Below are 16833 nucleotides of genomic sequence, written 5' to 3'. Positions count from 1 at the left end.
GGCCATCAAGTGCATCTCGGAGAATAGCGCGTACGCACATCACACCGCGAGCAGGGAACGCGCGACATGCGGCCGAAATAAGAAAGACGTGGTCCGGACCGTCACTGTCTGGAGGATAACTAGCCAGTTGATAAAACATCTCGGAGAATAGCGCAGACGCGCACCACACGGCCGAAATGAGATAAGACGTGGTCCGTCATGTCTGGAGGATAACCAGTTGATAAAACGCGTGTCCGTGAGAACTGTTAGTGGACTTATGTTTTGGGGTTATTTATGCCTTTTACTGTATTAGTCTATAGTTCTTGCAAATTTAAAGTAAGTTAGCTGGTGATTTTGTTGTTTGAGCAACCTGCTAGCTAGGTTTCACGTGCCTGTTGATTAGATATAATTGTTGAACGCTCTTGCTCACTTTATTTATGTGCATTATTTACATGCTACAGTAGTTACACTCCTTTAAGATAATTTCATTAATAGTGGGAAATAATCAGTTTTTACCATTTTTGCGCTATCTATCATCGTTCACTAGAAGGTCTACAACATCTGCTTTAGTTTGTGTTTATTAACCGTTTTGTTTCACTTCATCACGCAGCTATTCTTGTTAGAAGTAAAAACATTTAATTCATTAATGATCTAGTATGTGTTCATTTTTTGTCATAGTTTCTTCAAAATTAAGTTTTATTTGAGTGTTTTAAATAAAAATATTTAAATTTTCATCATTACGCATACGCCCCGCCCCTTTGATTGCCACGCCCTCGGCACCGCCCAAATCCACCACCTTAACTAACAAACTTTCTGCAGGAAACCGTGCAATAATTCCTCCCATAACAACGAGATTAAAAGAGAGCAAATGGAAACTTTTGCTCAAGTCTCCAAATGTCGCAGACATTTCTTCTGAGAAAAACCTCCAGAAATCTCACATATGTCCTCATTAGAGTTTCACAAGAGATCTCAACAATGTCACAAACTGAGCTCAGATTTGCCAAGTTTGCATTCAAACTTTTTTTAGTATTAACATTTCAATAAAAAAACAAGATTATTTTTGCTATACACTCCCTGACAAAAGTCTTGTCGCTTATCTATTTTGAAGAAACACCTGCTTTTAACCTGACTTTTAATTCATCAATTGGTGTTAGAAATAGCTCATATGAAAAGCTAAAACCCTCCCAAATGATGTTTAATGCACTGAAATGAATTAGTTTCACAAATTTTTTATCATTTAATCAAGACAGAGAGGTCAAATTTTGGCAAGACAAAAGTTTTGTCGCTTATACAGAAATTGAAAAAATTTACTGCAAATACAAAAATATTTTAGCAAATTAAGTAGTGGTGCTGTGAGATCCAAATTTAATATCTTGTATGACTTCCATGAGCTTGAAGGACTCCATCCATTCGGTTTGGCAAGGATTTATACAATGTATTGATAAAGTCATCAGGACTACTGTAGCAAAGAAAGCAACCTTGCATGCCTCCCAGAGTTCATCAATATTCTTTGGTTTCATCTTCCATGCTTCCCCTTTCATCCTACCCCACATATGCTCAACGATCTTCATGTCTGGTGACTGGACTGGCCAATCCTGGAGCATCTTGATCTTCTTCGCCTTGAGGAACTTTGTTGTGGAGATGGAAGTATGCGATGGAGCACCATCCTGCTGCAGAATTTGGCCTCTTTTATGGTTGGGAATATAAGAGGTAGCTAAGATTTCTTGGTATTTTAGACTATTTATGTTGCCTTCCACCCTGCAGATCTCTTGCACACCCCCATAATGAATGTAACCAGACCATGATTTTTCTGCCACCAAACTTCACTGTTTTCTGGGTGAATCTCGGATCCATGCGGGCTCCAGTAGGTCTCCTGCAATATTTGAGGCGACTGTGGTGTAATTCAACAGAAGATTTATCTAAAAAAATCAACCTTCTGCTTTTCCAACATCCATCCTTTTAGCAGGCTGTGGGCCTTGGCATATGCCACATGGTTTTTCAATTGTCTTTTGTTTAGTGCTGGCTTCTGGGCACTTATTCGACCGTGGAGGCCATTTAAAGACAGAATCCGACAAACTGTTCTGGTTGACGGAGGGATTTCAGGTGACCATGTCTTGTGGAGCTCTGCTGCAGTGGAAAATGGCCTGGCTTTGGATTTTTCGAGCCAACAAACGGTACTCTCGAGCAGTTGTCTTGCGGGGTCTGCCTGACCTGGGCTTGTCAAAAACGTCTCCAGTCTCTTCAAATCTTTTTTTATCCTTTTGCAGAGCTCTAGTTGCAGTTGATGTGAAGGTCTAATGTACTGGGGTTCTTTTTTACACACCTGAGCCCTAATTGATCCATTATTAGTCACAGATGAAGCTCATATGACAAGGCGACAACACTTATGTCTTTGCAAAAATTGACTCAATGGGCTTTGCCAAGCTGTGAATATTAGAATACTTTTTGACAGTTTCATTTTGCACTGAAACATTACGACAAAAGCTGTTGGGATTAAAATTAGCCATTTCTTGAAAACAATCTGGATTAGAAATATATTTTAGCGGCACTTCAGGTCAATTTGTACACAAGCGACAAGACTTTTGTCAGGGAGTGTACAATCTACATACATTTTTCAGCTCCGTACTCTTTGTTGAATTTGTTTCAATTTCAGTTCTCCTAAATAATTATGGAGATACATGTATACTTGAGATACTTAAAAGTTAGGGATGCCTTCAGGGATACGATCAGGATTTTTACATTCAATACCGAGTACCGATTGTTGTCCTCATGATCGCCTGATCGTAAGTCTTTAAGCTAATATGCAAACTCTTTGATGACTGCAACTGTTAACATCTTTTCTAGTTAAAGTAATACCAGATATGTTGCCTTTGTTATATTACATGCAGTAATTAGGTAGCCTGTATTATTGTTTTAATAGAGAATCAAATAAACAAGTACAACAAATATTCCCTCTACAAAGAGCAATTTAATATGCATTTAAAAAGGCTGATGTCTGTTAAAAGTAATGAAAATAAAACACTTCACAGTCTTCAGTGTGTAAATTAAATATACAAGCATTCATATTAAGCACAACAGTTCTTCAGTGAAGAGGAGAGAGCGACTTTATTCAGAGATGAATTAGGTTACTGTAGCTTTAAAACGTGAACGAGACCGCTGCAAGAAAAATGAACGTTTAAACTGTCTAAACCTTTAAGCACATGCAAATAATAAACTTTCGGCATGAAGGTGCAATGTCCGCAATTGATGTGTGTTGTATTGGTATGTGCTGTTTGATGGAAATTCAATTTTGCAGGTCGTTTGTTAAATGCTTATACTGCGTACAAATGGTCTCCAATTGCGGCCGCATTCAGGAGCCCTATAATGACAAAAGTAAACAGAAAGATTGGTTCATGAGATCAGCAAATTTAGGGAGTACCGATCGAGTCATTTAATGCGATGATCGACCGATACCGATCTGCGACTGATTGATCAGAACATCTCAACTTAAAGGGTAAGTTCACCCAATACTGAAAATGTTGTCATTAATTACTCACCCTCATGTCTAAGACGTGTGTTCATCTACAAATAAAATTTTAGATACTTCTGATGAAATTCGTTCCGTAGATGCAAGCCGTAAATGGGGCATCTATGTGAGAATATGTCTATGGCTAACGCAAGACACTTGTGTTTAACGCATACCTGCACTGCTTTCGTGAAACGGAGACTGACTTTATGAGCAAAAAAGTATTTTTGGCACATTATGGAAATAACATGCGAGAGTCCGCTATATGCTGCTCCTGTATTTATGTAATTCAATGGATTCAATGATGTGGATTGACGAGCCTGCGAACTTGATGCGCTTTGGCTTGCTCTGTTCATTTAGCCTATTCAGCCTTCCAGGTATGTTCTGTATGCTATTGTGTATCGTATAAATAACTGATAATGTTACGTAAATGTACAGACACCTATTCACCCTGCTGTACTGTTGTTTAGTTGAATAACTTGCCTTTCCAGATTAAATGTCTGTTCTGCGGCTTGGATTTTGTGAAATAATTTTCTAAATAAATGTGACGTATAGTCCATATGTTTTTTAGTCTTCATGACACATTTTTGATTGATGCGACTTATACTTTGGAGTCTGGAAAATACGGTACTCACATGGACTATGTTAACAATGTCTTTACTGCCTATTTAGGCCTTTAAAGTTGTGAGTTGCTTTACTTACTGTGGGGGGTCAGAAAACTCTCAGATTTCGTTATAAATATCTTAATTTGTGTTCTGAAGATGAATGAATGTCTTATGGGTGTGGAATGAGATTAGGGTGAGTAATTAATGACAAAATTGTCATTCTGAGGTGAACTGACGCTTTAAATAGAACAAAAAACTTAAATCTTCTAAGCATCCTCTGATAACATTCTTTTCTTTGAGTTGTTATAGCTTTGTATAATCAATAGAAGAAAGAAATCAAATTGAGAAACAAAACATAATCATACTGTAAAAGACTGTATAGATTTTAGGAGGACGCAACACGGTACCTCGGTAGAGAGGATGAGCAGCTTAGCCTAGGCACATCTCTAAAGACCTGGACTGTACACACTCAAGCTCAGATGAGACAGCTGAGGAAATTCAGGATCTCTGCCTCCTGCCATCCTGAAAAACTTTCGATACAGAGGCTACAGAAGCATTCTGACTCAGTGTAATCTCAGTGTGAAACTGCTCCACACAGGACCGCAGAGTCCTTGAATGAGTGGTATGCTTAGCCGAGTGAATCACAGGGTCTGCTCACTCCTCTCTGCATGACATCTACACCAGACGTTGGTGTAACAGAGCTACTAAAGTCATTAGGGACGTATGTAACTGTCTGTTCAACCTGCTTCCATTAAGCAAGCAGTTTTGTAGTCTGAGAGGTTTAGGAGGAGCTTCTTTCCTCGAGTCATCAGACTTCTCAACATGATCATATCTGTCTCACTACTCCATATGACTCTTACACCAAGTGATTTTTTTTTTCAATGACACCTAGCGTCATTGCACATGCGTCATAGCACTTTGTAGTGTTACTAGCAAGTAACACATTATGCAAATTTTAACTTCACCTATTTTGCTAATTCCTTGCACAGTGTTAATTTATCCAGCATTACCTCAGGGTAACATTTTGTTTAGCCTACATTGTAGTTTCTTTTTGTCCCCCTTATTTTATTAATACATTTGGCACACATTTGGCATATGTATATTATACTAATATGATATTGTTATTTAGTCAGTTAGCATGACCTCTTTCTATTATTACTTGCACAGTGTAAGAAGCTGATTAGGTCTACATTTCACTGTAAGTTGTATGTGTGTATACCTGCCTGTGCATGTGACAAATAAATAACCTGAACTGAACCGAAGCAGTATTTACAAGCAGAAGGGCAGAATGAATTTTACCTCATACAGTAGTATATTAATACTGTCAGCCCAGTTTCACAAAATTGCGTACCTACAGTCACATTATTTTTTTTTATTATTTTTCGTGATACTGTCACGAATTTCTGCTTTCGTGATTGTATCACGAATTTCTGTGTATGTGTCAGTAGCCTTGTTTCCATCTCCATTATTTTATGCACATTCTAAAGTATCGCATCAAAAATGAGTGGTGGAAACACCAAATTTCGATAAAAAATCCCTTAAAGCAACACTGAAGAGTTTTTTTATCTTAAAATAACGTTTCCAAAAAAAGTTTCAGTCGTTCAGCCACTCGAAACAGGGTAAACGGCATGTTCACATTCCATCTATTGGCCAAAACCGCACTAAAGAAGTTTCCAACCGTCGGGTCTCGGTCCTGTAGTTCGAGTGAAAACTACAAAAACTTGCTTTACGGCAGACCTACAATCCAATCAGAGCCAGCTTTGCTGCAGTAGGCTAAATTAATGGACAATTCCGCTTCCAACCTGTAGGGGGAGCAAAGAGCAAAAACTCTTTAGTGTTGCTTCAATTCGCAAAAAAAGTTTTTGCGCTTTCTTGAGGTGGTTTTTGTTTATGCAAGAAAGAGTAAATGCGAATAAAGGGAGATAAAAACACATTTTCCAAATTAATTCTGACATAGCGAACATTAAATCCACGTGACTGACTGTCTAGCTGTTTCCGATGGAGTTGTCTTTACCATATGGGACTCGACACTACTGATGGTTACTAGGTTACCAATACCGCCGTCATTCGCTCAAAGAACTTGATAGAAACGCACCTAATTTGCATTTCTTAGTTTTTCTTTTTTTGCACATTTTGAAAAGATTCGCTTCACGTTTGGATGTAAACCCAGCTGTTGTCAACTGTTTTGTCCTATTTTCTTACCATTGTTGCTTCGGTTTAGGGTTAGATTTACATTAAATGACATTCTTACCAAAACCCAACTCTAACCCTAATGCCAGGCGACAATGGTTTAAAGTTCTGAAAATATAAAAAATTATCAGAAAAAATGTACCAATACTTAAAGTGACATCCAATAGCAAACACCAAATCTAACCCCAAACCGAAGCGAAAATGATTTTAAAATAGGAAAAAGCAGTTGAGTAACCAATACGTGACAATAGCCTCTTTCACACAGTAATTCTGGTAAATTACCATGAATTTACCAGAATGAATTTACCAGTAAATACAAAAATGTGCTGTTCACACATGCAGTGACGTTCCGTCTTTTTACCAGTAAGACATCATTCACACATCAGTATCAAAATACCGGTAAACTCGGAGAGAAAGTGGAAGTTACCTGTGGCGCGGCCGGCGAGCTCCGTCCGTGTCGTATTTGTAAACGGCGGGTTATGACTTAATATCCACGGTCCGTATTTTGTTGTTTTCACATCTGTGGCAAGCGGTCGCGCAGTTGCTCGTGACCAAACAACATTGCGTTAGGCGGCGTCAAACGGAACCTGCGCGTCTGCACATTAGGCTTCACAGAGGGCGTGCTAAGGACGTCGGCAATTTGGCAATTAGATGGTAAGCTGTTTTAAACTTCTTTGGTGAAGAAATGTGGATGTTAACTTCAGGTGTGCTCGACTTTTAAGCAACATGTGTGTGGAAACATCCGTAAACAGTCTGGGGGAAACCGCGTCACATGTATAAAAAACTTTCTGATTGGCCCGCCCGATCTGTCAGCGCGGTCTGACGTCATCTAAATGCCGGTAATGCTATATTTTTCGTTCACACACAGCGCTTACCGGCAAATTACCGTTAATCTTACAGCCTGTCTTACTGGTAAATTGGGAGCACTGATTTACCGGAAAGGTTCTGTTCACACATGACATGTTAACTGCAATTTACCAGTAAATTACCAGTAAAGACTGTATGTGTGAAAGGGACTATTGACACAAACAGAAATTCGTGATACGATCACAAAAAAAACGCGGATATTTGTGACAGTATCATGAAAAAAGAATAAAAAAATTACATGACTATAGGTACATAATTTTGTGAGACTGTAAACATTATTAACACTTTGTAATTATAAGTATTGTATCATTACTATTACCACTATTTAAATATTTTCCTATGTCACATGTTTTTTTAATTAATAGAAAGAGAGAGAGAGAAAGATAGAGAGAGGTTGTACTATATAGAGTGTTTAATGTGCAAGTGGGGCCAGATGATTATATTAGCATCTATCGACACTGCAGCTTGGTTTTAATGCAGAACATATGGAACTTTTACTATAAGCACTTCACAAGCATTTCACACCAGGGGGGAGAGAGGAGGGATAGAGAGAGAGAGAGAGAGAGAGAGAGAGAGAAAGAGCGAGAGATGAACCACAGAGACTCTGCCTAATGGGATCCTTCCTTCAACACTAAACAACAAGTAGGGCAACATTGCTTAGATTTTATCATTTGATTTTCGAAACCCTTTGCCCAAAATGCTATATTATTCTCATATACTGAACAGGCCTGCTCGTGTAGAGCTTTTCCCATATAAAACAGCCAAGCGACCTATTGGGGATCTTGTCGGAAAACTGCAAATTGGTTACCTTCATTAATTAACTCCCACTGTATGAATAAGATATTTTCAACTCATCTGATCTTTAAAAATAACTTCTGGTAACATTTTCTAATGATGCCAGGTTGATTTAGTCATATGAAGTAATACACTTGACTACATTGGCAAAAGTTTTGGGACACCTGCCTTTATATGCACATTAACCTGAATGACATCCCGTTTTTAATCCATAGGGTTTAATATGGAGTTGGCCCATTCTTTGCAGCTATAACAGCTTTCTACAAGGTTTAGGAGTGTGTTTATGGGAATTTTTTACCATTCTTCTAAAAGCACATTTTGTAAGGTCAGACACTGATGTAGGCCTCGCTTATAGTCTTCGCTCTAATTCATCCCAAAGATGTTTTATTGGGTCGAGGTCAGGACTCTGTGCAGGTCAAGTTCCTCTCCACACCAAATTTGCTCATCTATGTCTTTATAGACCTTGCTTAGTGCACAGTCACGTTGGAACAGGAAGGGGTCATTCCCAAACTGTTCCCACAAATCTGGGAGCATGAAATTGTCCAAAATGTCTTGGTATGATGAAGCATTAAGAGTTCCTTATAACACCTGAATTCAATGATTTGGAGGGGTGCCCCAAAAAGTTTGGCAATATAGTGAATGTCTGACTTTAATTAAACCATTCAGTCCCTCCAGAAAAACATGATTATGCGATCGCATGATTTAACGCATATATTTATATTTATATACGGGGGCCGCATTTTTTCAAATACGGCGCACTTTTGCAGCATAAATTTCAGATTTCCGTGCAAAATTTTCCTATACATTTATTTACTCATGGCGCACCACCACAGAATCAGCACTGGCTGCCACAGATAGATTTTTCACGATTCCCATTTACATTTATATTTTACTGTTTATAAAAACGGCTTAATTCATTGTTGCAAGGGCTCAGCGCGCCTCCCTTTTTCTCTGTTGCGTGCAGCTCACGGCTCTCTCTACATAACAGTGAAAAGGTGGCGGTGTTTTCAATGTCCTTTCCTCTGTATACTTTCTTTTTCGCGTAAACGTCAGCAGTCACAGATGTTACTGACAGAGAAGACGGCTGATTGAGTTTATTATGACTTGAGGAAATTAAGGTTAACATTAGTGTTTCCCACACACACCACACAAGGCTTCAATGTAAATGTATGGTGATTTTGTCAGATGATGTCACGTAGCAACAGTTGAATTAAACACGAGGTGTTACTGGGTCGTGTTTACTTACTATTTAATAGTCTGCTCGTTTTATGTATGACAACAGAACAGATCATATGTAAAAATGGCATTTAGTTGTCTTAAAATGCAATATAATGTGACAGATCAAAGAGTAGAAGTGCAACATATTTCAAATGCAACACTCAATCAAATGCAAACCCATGATGACGTCACACATATGCTAATAAAGGTGTGGCGTCATCACAGCCACAGTCTCTAAAAATCCTGTGGGAAACACCGTGCGGGGCTTCCATGATTTCATAACCCCCGCATTTTCGTAGCAAAAATCACATATATCTTAGCAGAAAGTTGAAAAATGTTGCTTTTACTCACACAAGCGCCATGGGAACGTTATGAAGTGATTTGATTATGTGACGTGAACCTCACTGAAAATCTGCAAAAGCTGCAAACAGTTTTGGTAAATTCCCACAGTTTTTGAAAGTTCCCGCAGTTTTTGCAAGTTCCCGCAAGTTTTGCAAGTCCTCGCAATTTTTGCAAGTTCCCACAATTTCATTGCATAAAATTGTAGAAATATTAGGGATGCAACGAATATTCGGCCACAAAAAATTTTCGGCGGAAAATTGCCCAAAAGAGCATTCTCGGTTTTCGGCCGAAAGACTTTTATCACCGAAACAATACGCCCGAAATGTTGTGATGACGCAAGCAGAAACTGTGACCTGCACGTGCTTGTCTAAAGCAACATGTCTGCAGTGTGGATGTATTTATCCGCAAAAAAGGCGCAAAGTGAGCACCTTTCTTTCTGTACGCACAGGTTGAATGTGTCCGGTCCAGACGTGATCATCACAGTATGCCCTTCAAAGATCAGATCTCTTGATATGTAAACTTTAGAGAGAGTCGCGCTAATGTGTCTCCTAGTCCATTAAGATACATTTGCCGAATAAAGCAATGAAAAACAACGTAACGTTTTTATGCTGCACTGTTTGGGATTCGCCCTCGGTCTCTGTGTGCACGCGCGTTTAGTGCCCTCAATAGTGCACACACGAGTGAGACGCAAACAAGCGAACATAAAATCTTTCTATTGTTGACAGGACTCATATAAACAAAATTCTCTCCACAGTTTTCTTTTTCTAATAAAAACATTTGTTTATGTCTTAAGTATATGTATAGATTACAGTCAGAAACCAGTCTCTGCTTATTTGGTCTTAAAGAGACAGTTATCTCAATTAACCTACTCAAGTCTGTCTCATTAATGTTAATCAAGAGAAAATTTCTGTTCTGTAGCTCTAAAAAGAATAATATATTTAATTTATACAAAGACAGTGTTATGACTCATTTAATTCAATTTCTGTACCTAATGCTAATGTTAGCCCTTAGTAATGTGCAACTTTGTTCTTTTTTATAAATGTTTGCAATTTCTTTATTTGTTATTAGATTTTTCCCACCCCCTTTTTGCTGATCTGAAAAATAATCCGATCCGTGCCTCAAAAACTGTAATGTGATCCGAACCGTGAGTTTTGTGATCCGTCACACATCCCTAGTAAAGTTAGTACACAGTGATAGCCATAAATGTATTTGTACTAATAATTGGCATAATAATTTATTTCGGTGTTTTGGTTATTCGGCCTTGGTTTCCTCTTTTTCGGTTTTCGGTTTCGGACAAGAATTTTCACTTCGGTGCATCCTTAATCAATACACAGCATATTCCATCGCATTTTTTAGGAAAACATGGCGCAAGATCAAGGATTTTTGCCCTCAACAATCACAAAAAAAACTGTGTTTTTCTGGAAGGACTGAGCATTTTAAGATATCATATCTAATTTTTTACATTTTGTAATTTATATTTATATACTTTTTTTGGTCGTCATAATTAAACAGTTTCTGCTGCTGTGTTATTAAGAACAGCAGTCTTCACGTGTGAAATGAGCAGGAGATCTTTGCTCTTTTATAACATGGGCTGCAACTTTGCCTTTGGGTGCAGTATAGTTTTAATGATGCAATCTTTATCAGCAGGCTCCTTTCAAATGTTGGCATCATTCAGTAGGATATGCAGAGGAGCAGGTAAGCAACTACATCCAGTACAGCAGAACCAGAAATACATTTATACTATATTGTATTGCAGTGTGTTCTTCTGGTGTTTTGGAATAATAATAATATCTATCTAGTAAGTTTCTGACACCGAAGGCATTATTGATTTATAAGCTCACATTATTTATATGTTTATGTATTTATCTCTCTGACTTCAGAAAGAATGAGTCATTTTTGCAGCTTTGTTTTAATAAATTGTCTTTTTGGCCTGAGGAGGAAGTTTTGAGTTTTAAAACTTGGTCTGTTTTCATAATCCAACAAGCTCTTTTATCTAAAGATCAATAAAATGGGATTCCCTATAGCTTTACCTCTTTTGATGTAGTATTTTTACATTTTTGAGGTTACAAATTGTGTTTTACAGTAAGTGTTCAAGAACAACCGCACACTTAAATACTGCATGATTTATCTAGTTTTTGGCTTAGAGTTTGAGATTTAGACGATGCCATGACACAAATTTCTCCATGTATTCTATTCTAAAGGGAGCTCATAAAGTTTTCAGTGACTGTGGGTCGAATCCGCAATGTCTGATAATATACGGACTATAATAAACACACAGAAACCCGCCTTGGAAAACAGGTGCTGGAGATAGATGACCCCCTGATCCATGCCCTTGGTTACTGCTTCATAACTCCTTTCTGAGCCGGCCATAACTCGCATCCAGATTCATTCAAAAATGGCCACATTTCACTCAGAAACATTAAACCAAGCACTCTGTCAATGGAGCAAAAAGAGTAAGGTTGCTATAGTTACTCCTCTGTCAAAGTCCACCATTCTTCACACTATCAAAAATAGATCTATGTATTCTCATTTAACACTGATAAATAAGTAACAACAGGCACATACACACACAAATATACAGTATACAGTATGTGCACACAAATGCACACACAAACATGGTGATTTATTTTGCAAGCTCTATCTCCCATCAAAACTCAAGGCTGCCTATATCATTCGTGAAACAGTCTTTTTGCGGTACAAATAAGGCAATTGTTACCCTTCCTGGATTTCAAAGAGCACAAATAGCTTTCTGTCGAAGGTACTTCTCTCTTATAGAAGTCAATATATGCAGCGAGATGGATGTTGAAATTGCCCGTGTCATTTCTCTCTTTGGGTGGCTGTGTTTGTGTCCGTGCGGTTGTAAAGATCAGAGACCTTGAACGGCAGCCTGAATGAGCGGAGGTGAACAGGTGAAAAATGTGCCTGTCTGCACACACTCAATCCTGCCTACACCATCAAGCATAAATACACTCTGAAAGCAATCAACCTTCACCTTAAACAACCATAACAACAGCGTGACTAATAATAGTGCTAATGAAAAGAAAGAAAAGACACAGAACGGGAGGAAATTAAGGGTTTTTTCGGTTCCCTCTCTATCTTTATCTATTTCTCTAGTCCTGGCTCAGTGAACTGCCACCATATGGCTTGGCTCATGTACTTAAATATGTGAATGCTAAAACAATAAAATCAACAGCTGCTATGGAGAAAAACAGATCCTGAGGAGAAAAATAACAGAATAACTGCATGAGCACTGCAGACACTGATCATAGACCTAAAGCTAGTGAATTTAATAAAGTACTATAGCATACTGTACTTATTAATGTATGCACTGTATATTGCCTACTATTAAAAACACACACACACACACACGCACACACACACACACACACACACACACACACACACACACACACACACACACACACACACACACACACAGTAGGAGTGCAGTAAGACCAAAAATCGTTTTTACGGTTTGAGTAATTTTATTCTAAGGAAATGACAGCCTGATCTCACGAGAATATGTACGTATTTTATGTAAGGGATAATATGCAGTTGTTAGCGCAAAAATAAGCCCCAACAGTATGATCAGGACCCGACGCTGAAGGGGCTTATTTCACGATAACAACCAGCTGCCTTTACTTTAATTTACTTATAGCATGGCTATTTTCCACATAAGTAAGCTAAGGAACATTGCATATTAACTTGAAATATTTTATTAGCTCATTTTTAATGAATGCCCTTCCGCAAGGAAAACCTATTTACTTTCGGTATTAAGATAAGACAAGATGCCCAAATGTCACAAACGCTGGTTTAATCAGTGAGCGTGTTTACATGCACAGTCTTACGCCGATTATGCTTAATAAACTGATAACACGTGGGGTCATGTAAACGCGTAAAATGGTTTTCTTTAATCGGGGAAAGCCCATAAACGGCGTAAGCAAAAACCGATCGGTAGTCTTTTGCTCATGATTTTGGGTGGCATGTAAACACCTTAACCGGCTTTCTCACGGTTTGTGCATGTACGCATGTACGCAAATTTTTTTAAGTTAAGGGGTTGCAATCAATTTATTTAAGCTACATTTAAACAAAAGTTTTTTGTTTTGTTTTGCCTTTCAAATTTTTTTTTTGTTTAAATGTAGCTTAAATAAATTGATTGCAACCACTTACCTTAAAAAAAATTATTAAAATGAATGAATCATTTTTTTCAGTGTGAAAGATAAACGTCAGACGCGGAAGTAAGCGCAAAGTATTGCATAAAAGTCTCTGCTCTACTAAAGCAGTTGGCAGAGAAACTAGAAACTGCGAAAATAAAAACTAATGTTATATTTACAGGTTCTGGAGACACGAAAAGAGATTAAACAGTATAGCTTAAGACAGATATGCCGTCTGCTTTTTTATAGACTATTATGTACTATAGGCGATGACGTCACTACCTGCGAGAAACCTGACAAATCTCCAAGTCCCATGTAAATGCAGTTGTCTGCATAGCCGGTTTATTGATTTGCATGTAAACGCATGAAAACGCATGTTTTTATAATAAGCAGATTTTTGATAGTTATCCGCTTATTCTGTGCATGTAAACGTACTCATTAACTATAGGGCCAGATTTACTAACAGCTTGCACCAGCGCAAACCATCATTTTGGCGTTAAATAACGACTGCCGGGATTTACTAAAGACGCACAGTGGATCATTAGCGCTGAAAAGGTGTGGTCTACATCGTTAGACATTTCTTGTAATTTTTACAGTTATTTACTGTATATTACCCAGTGTAATACTGTAAACTATTTATACAGTAAATAACTGTAATTCGCTTTGCATTATGGGAATTTTCTGTAACATCATACATCATATACAGTATTTTTGAAAATTGCTGTATGCTACTGTATTTTTTCTAACAGTCTTTTGGCGGTATTTTCCTTATTCACACAAATCCTTATTTTATTTTTCTCAAAATTATCATTTTTGACAATTGCACACATACAGGCGTTGACTTATTTTAGCTAAAGAACCATGTAGCAGCACAGGTGTTTAGAGGACGGAGTTCAGGGGTGCACCTAAACTGAAGAGTTTTCAACCACACTGAAAAAAATGATTCATTCAATTTACTCTAAAATTTTTTTTAAGGGTTTTTAAGTTACATTTAAACAAAAGTTTTCTTTTTTTGTATAAATGTAGCTTAAAGCAACACCAAAGAGTGTTTTTACCTTAAAATAACGTTTCCAAAAAAGTTTCAGTGGTTCATTCACTCAAAACAGAGTGAATGGCACTTTCACATTCGCATTGCAACCCTCTATTGGCCAAAACCGCACTAAAGTAGTTTCCAACCGTCGGGTAGTGGTCCTGTAGTTCGAGTGAAAACTACAAAAACTTGCTTTACGGCAGACCTACAATCCAATCAGAGCCAGCTATGCTGCAGTATTTACGACAGTGGTAATGAACAATTACGCTTCTAACATGTAGGGGGAGGAAAGAGCAATAAGTCTTTAAATCAATTGATTGCGACTACTTACCTTAAAAAATTGAGTAAACTGAATTAATTTTTTTTAGACTCTTCCTGCGATAATGGCGCTTTTCCGTTGAAGATACCCGAGAGGAGAGAATGAAAAAAGACCAGCAAGGTAAAATATTCTATTTATGTTATTTATTATCAGACCCGCGGTTGTCTGCTTGTTTACCCGAACAGGACATTTTAAAACCATTAACCGGATGTGTTGCTTAATGTATTATAATGATAATATTAGAAAACCAAAGTCAGTATAAACCTTATTAACAAATCATACTACGTGTATCCAAACCTACGAGCACGCGCGGTGTGTTGTGTGGTGTTTTCTTTTTTTATAAAACTATTATGAAGAAATGCTTAACGTAGCCTAATGTATAAGTCAATGATATGAAAAGATCAGATATATAACGTTACCTGTGAGAATGAAAAATAAAGTTTTACTGTAGTTCAAAATAATTATGACTATCTTTCTTTTGCTTACAAGACTCACAGAATTATTTTATACAAAGACTGAACAGTGTTGCCAGTAGGCTACTGTAAAAATCCTTAAAAATGTCTTAGAGTGTAGTTATTTTTGCGACTGACCTTATTGCATAAACATCTCTTTCAGATGCAAAATTTATGTGAGGGGATTATTTAAATGATTCACGCAACGCAATTTACTAACGTTTGCTGTGTGATATGCCAGGTATTTGCGCAATTATTGAACGGCGATAATCATTTAGCGCTTAAAATGGCTGCAACTGTTGCTAAAAGAAGAGGCATCACAGAGTGCGTGGTACAATGCAAAGGATTGTTTTAACACGTAACAATTTCGGGCGGCAGTGGTTGAGTGGTTCATGTAGGTTGTCTACAAATCGGAAGGTTGGTGGTTCAATCCCCGGCTCCACCTGACCAAGTGTCGAGGTGTCCTTGAGCAAGACACCTAACCCCAGCTGCTCCCGACGAGCTGTACGGCACCTTGCATGGCTGACACCGCCGTCGGTGTATGAATGTGTGAGTGAATGGGTGAATGTGAGGCAATATGTAAAGCGCTTTGGATGGCCATTGGTCTATGAAAGCGCTATATAAATGCAGTCCATTTTACCATTTACCAATTTATTTGGAATGCCATGGGAACATATTGTTGCCAAGCCATGTTATTTTTTATTTGCTGAAGTAAATAAAAGAGGAGTCACTAGGAGAAGTCACACAATACCAGACATTTCAAAACTAAATATTTTTGTCCTCCAGTTCTTTTCAGTGTACTATGGCTTCTTTGGCTGGGATTACACACCCCGAATTTTGTGCTGCGATGTCTATGCTGTTGAATTCAAGCGCACCTCAACAGCTCTGCTTATTTGAAAACCTGAACTAATTTGCACTGCTCTTAGTAGATTGCGTTTGTCATTATGGAAATCAGCTGTTGCTGCTGTGTTATTTAATTTGCGCTTTTTTAGTAAACAACGCATAAATATCACAACTCCCATCAGTGCTTTTTAGGAATTGCACTCTCATGCTAATTTGCCCTGCTTAGTACAGTAAATCTGGCCCATAATATCATATAAATCATTTTAATTATGTTATTAAAATGCATATTTATATTTATTTTTATGTAATATTAAACTTTTCTTTTTCAAAATGATTTGCAGCATCCGGGTTAAAATACATATTTATATTTATTTTTATGTAATATTAAACTTTTCCTTTCAAAATGATTTGCAGCATCCAGGTTAACAAACCTGCAAATGTCGCGACTGGCCAATCAGAATCAAGCATTCCAACAAGCCGTCTAGTAAGAGTTGGCTAATTCGTGTGAAATCGTACAAAGTAAGTAATACAAAA

The 16833-nt window shown here is 37.7% G+C and overlaps 1 protein-coding gene across 1 annotated transcript in view; it reads left to right on the top strand.

Moving 5' to 3' along the window:
* Positions 1 to 1628: 1628 nt before the first annotated feature.
* The window catches only part of LOC141365216 (protein ELYS-like), a 54975-nt gene continuing 39770 nt past the window's right edge, over positions 1629 to 16833 (top strand). Inside the window, exons 1-2 of the mRNA XM_073869185.1 lie at positions 1629 to 1689; positions 1997 to 2179. Of these exons, the coding sequence (XP_073725286.1) occupies positions 1629 to 1689; positions 1997 to 2179 (244 nt within the window). The remainder of the gene's footprint in view (positions 1690 to 1996; positions 2180 to 16833) is intronic.

Source organism: Misgurnus anguillicaudatus, chromosome 7 (genome assembly GCF_027580225.2).
Source record: "Misgurnus anguillicaudatus chromosome 7, ASM2758022v2, whole genome shotgun sequence".
NCBI classification, from domain to species: domain Eukaryota; kingdom Metazoa; phylum Chordata; class Actinopteri; order Cypriniformes; family Cobitidae; genus Misgurnus; species Misgurnus anguillicaudatus.
The sequence above is the reverse complement of the archived record's forward strand: the minus strand, read 5'-3'. Positions and strand labels throughout refer to the sequence as shown.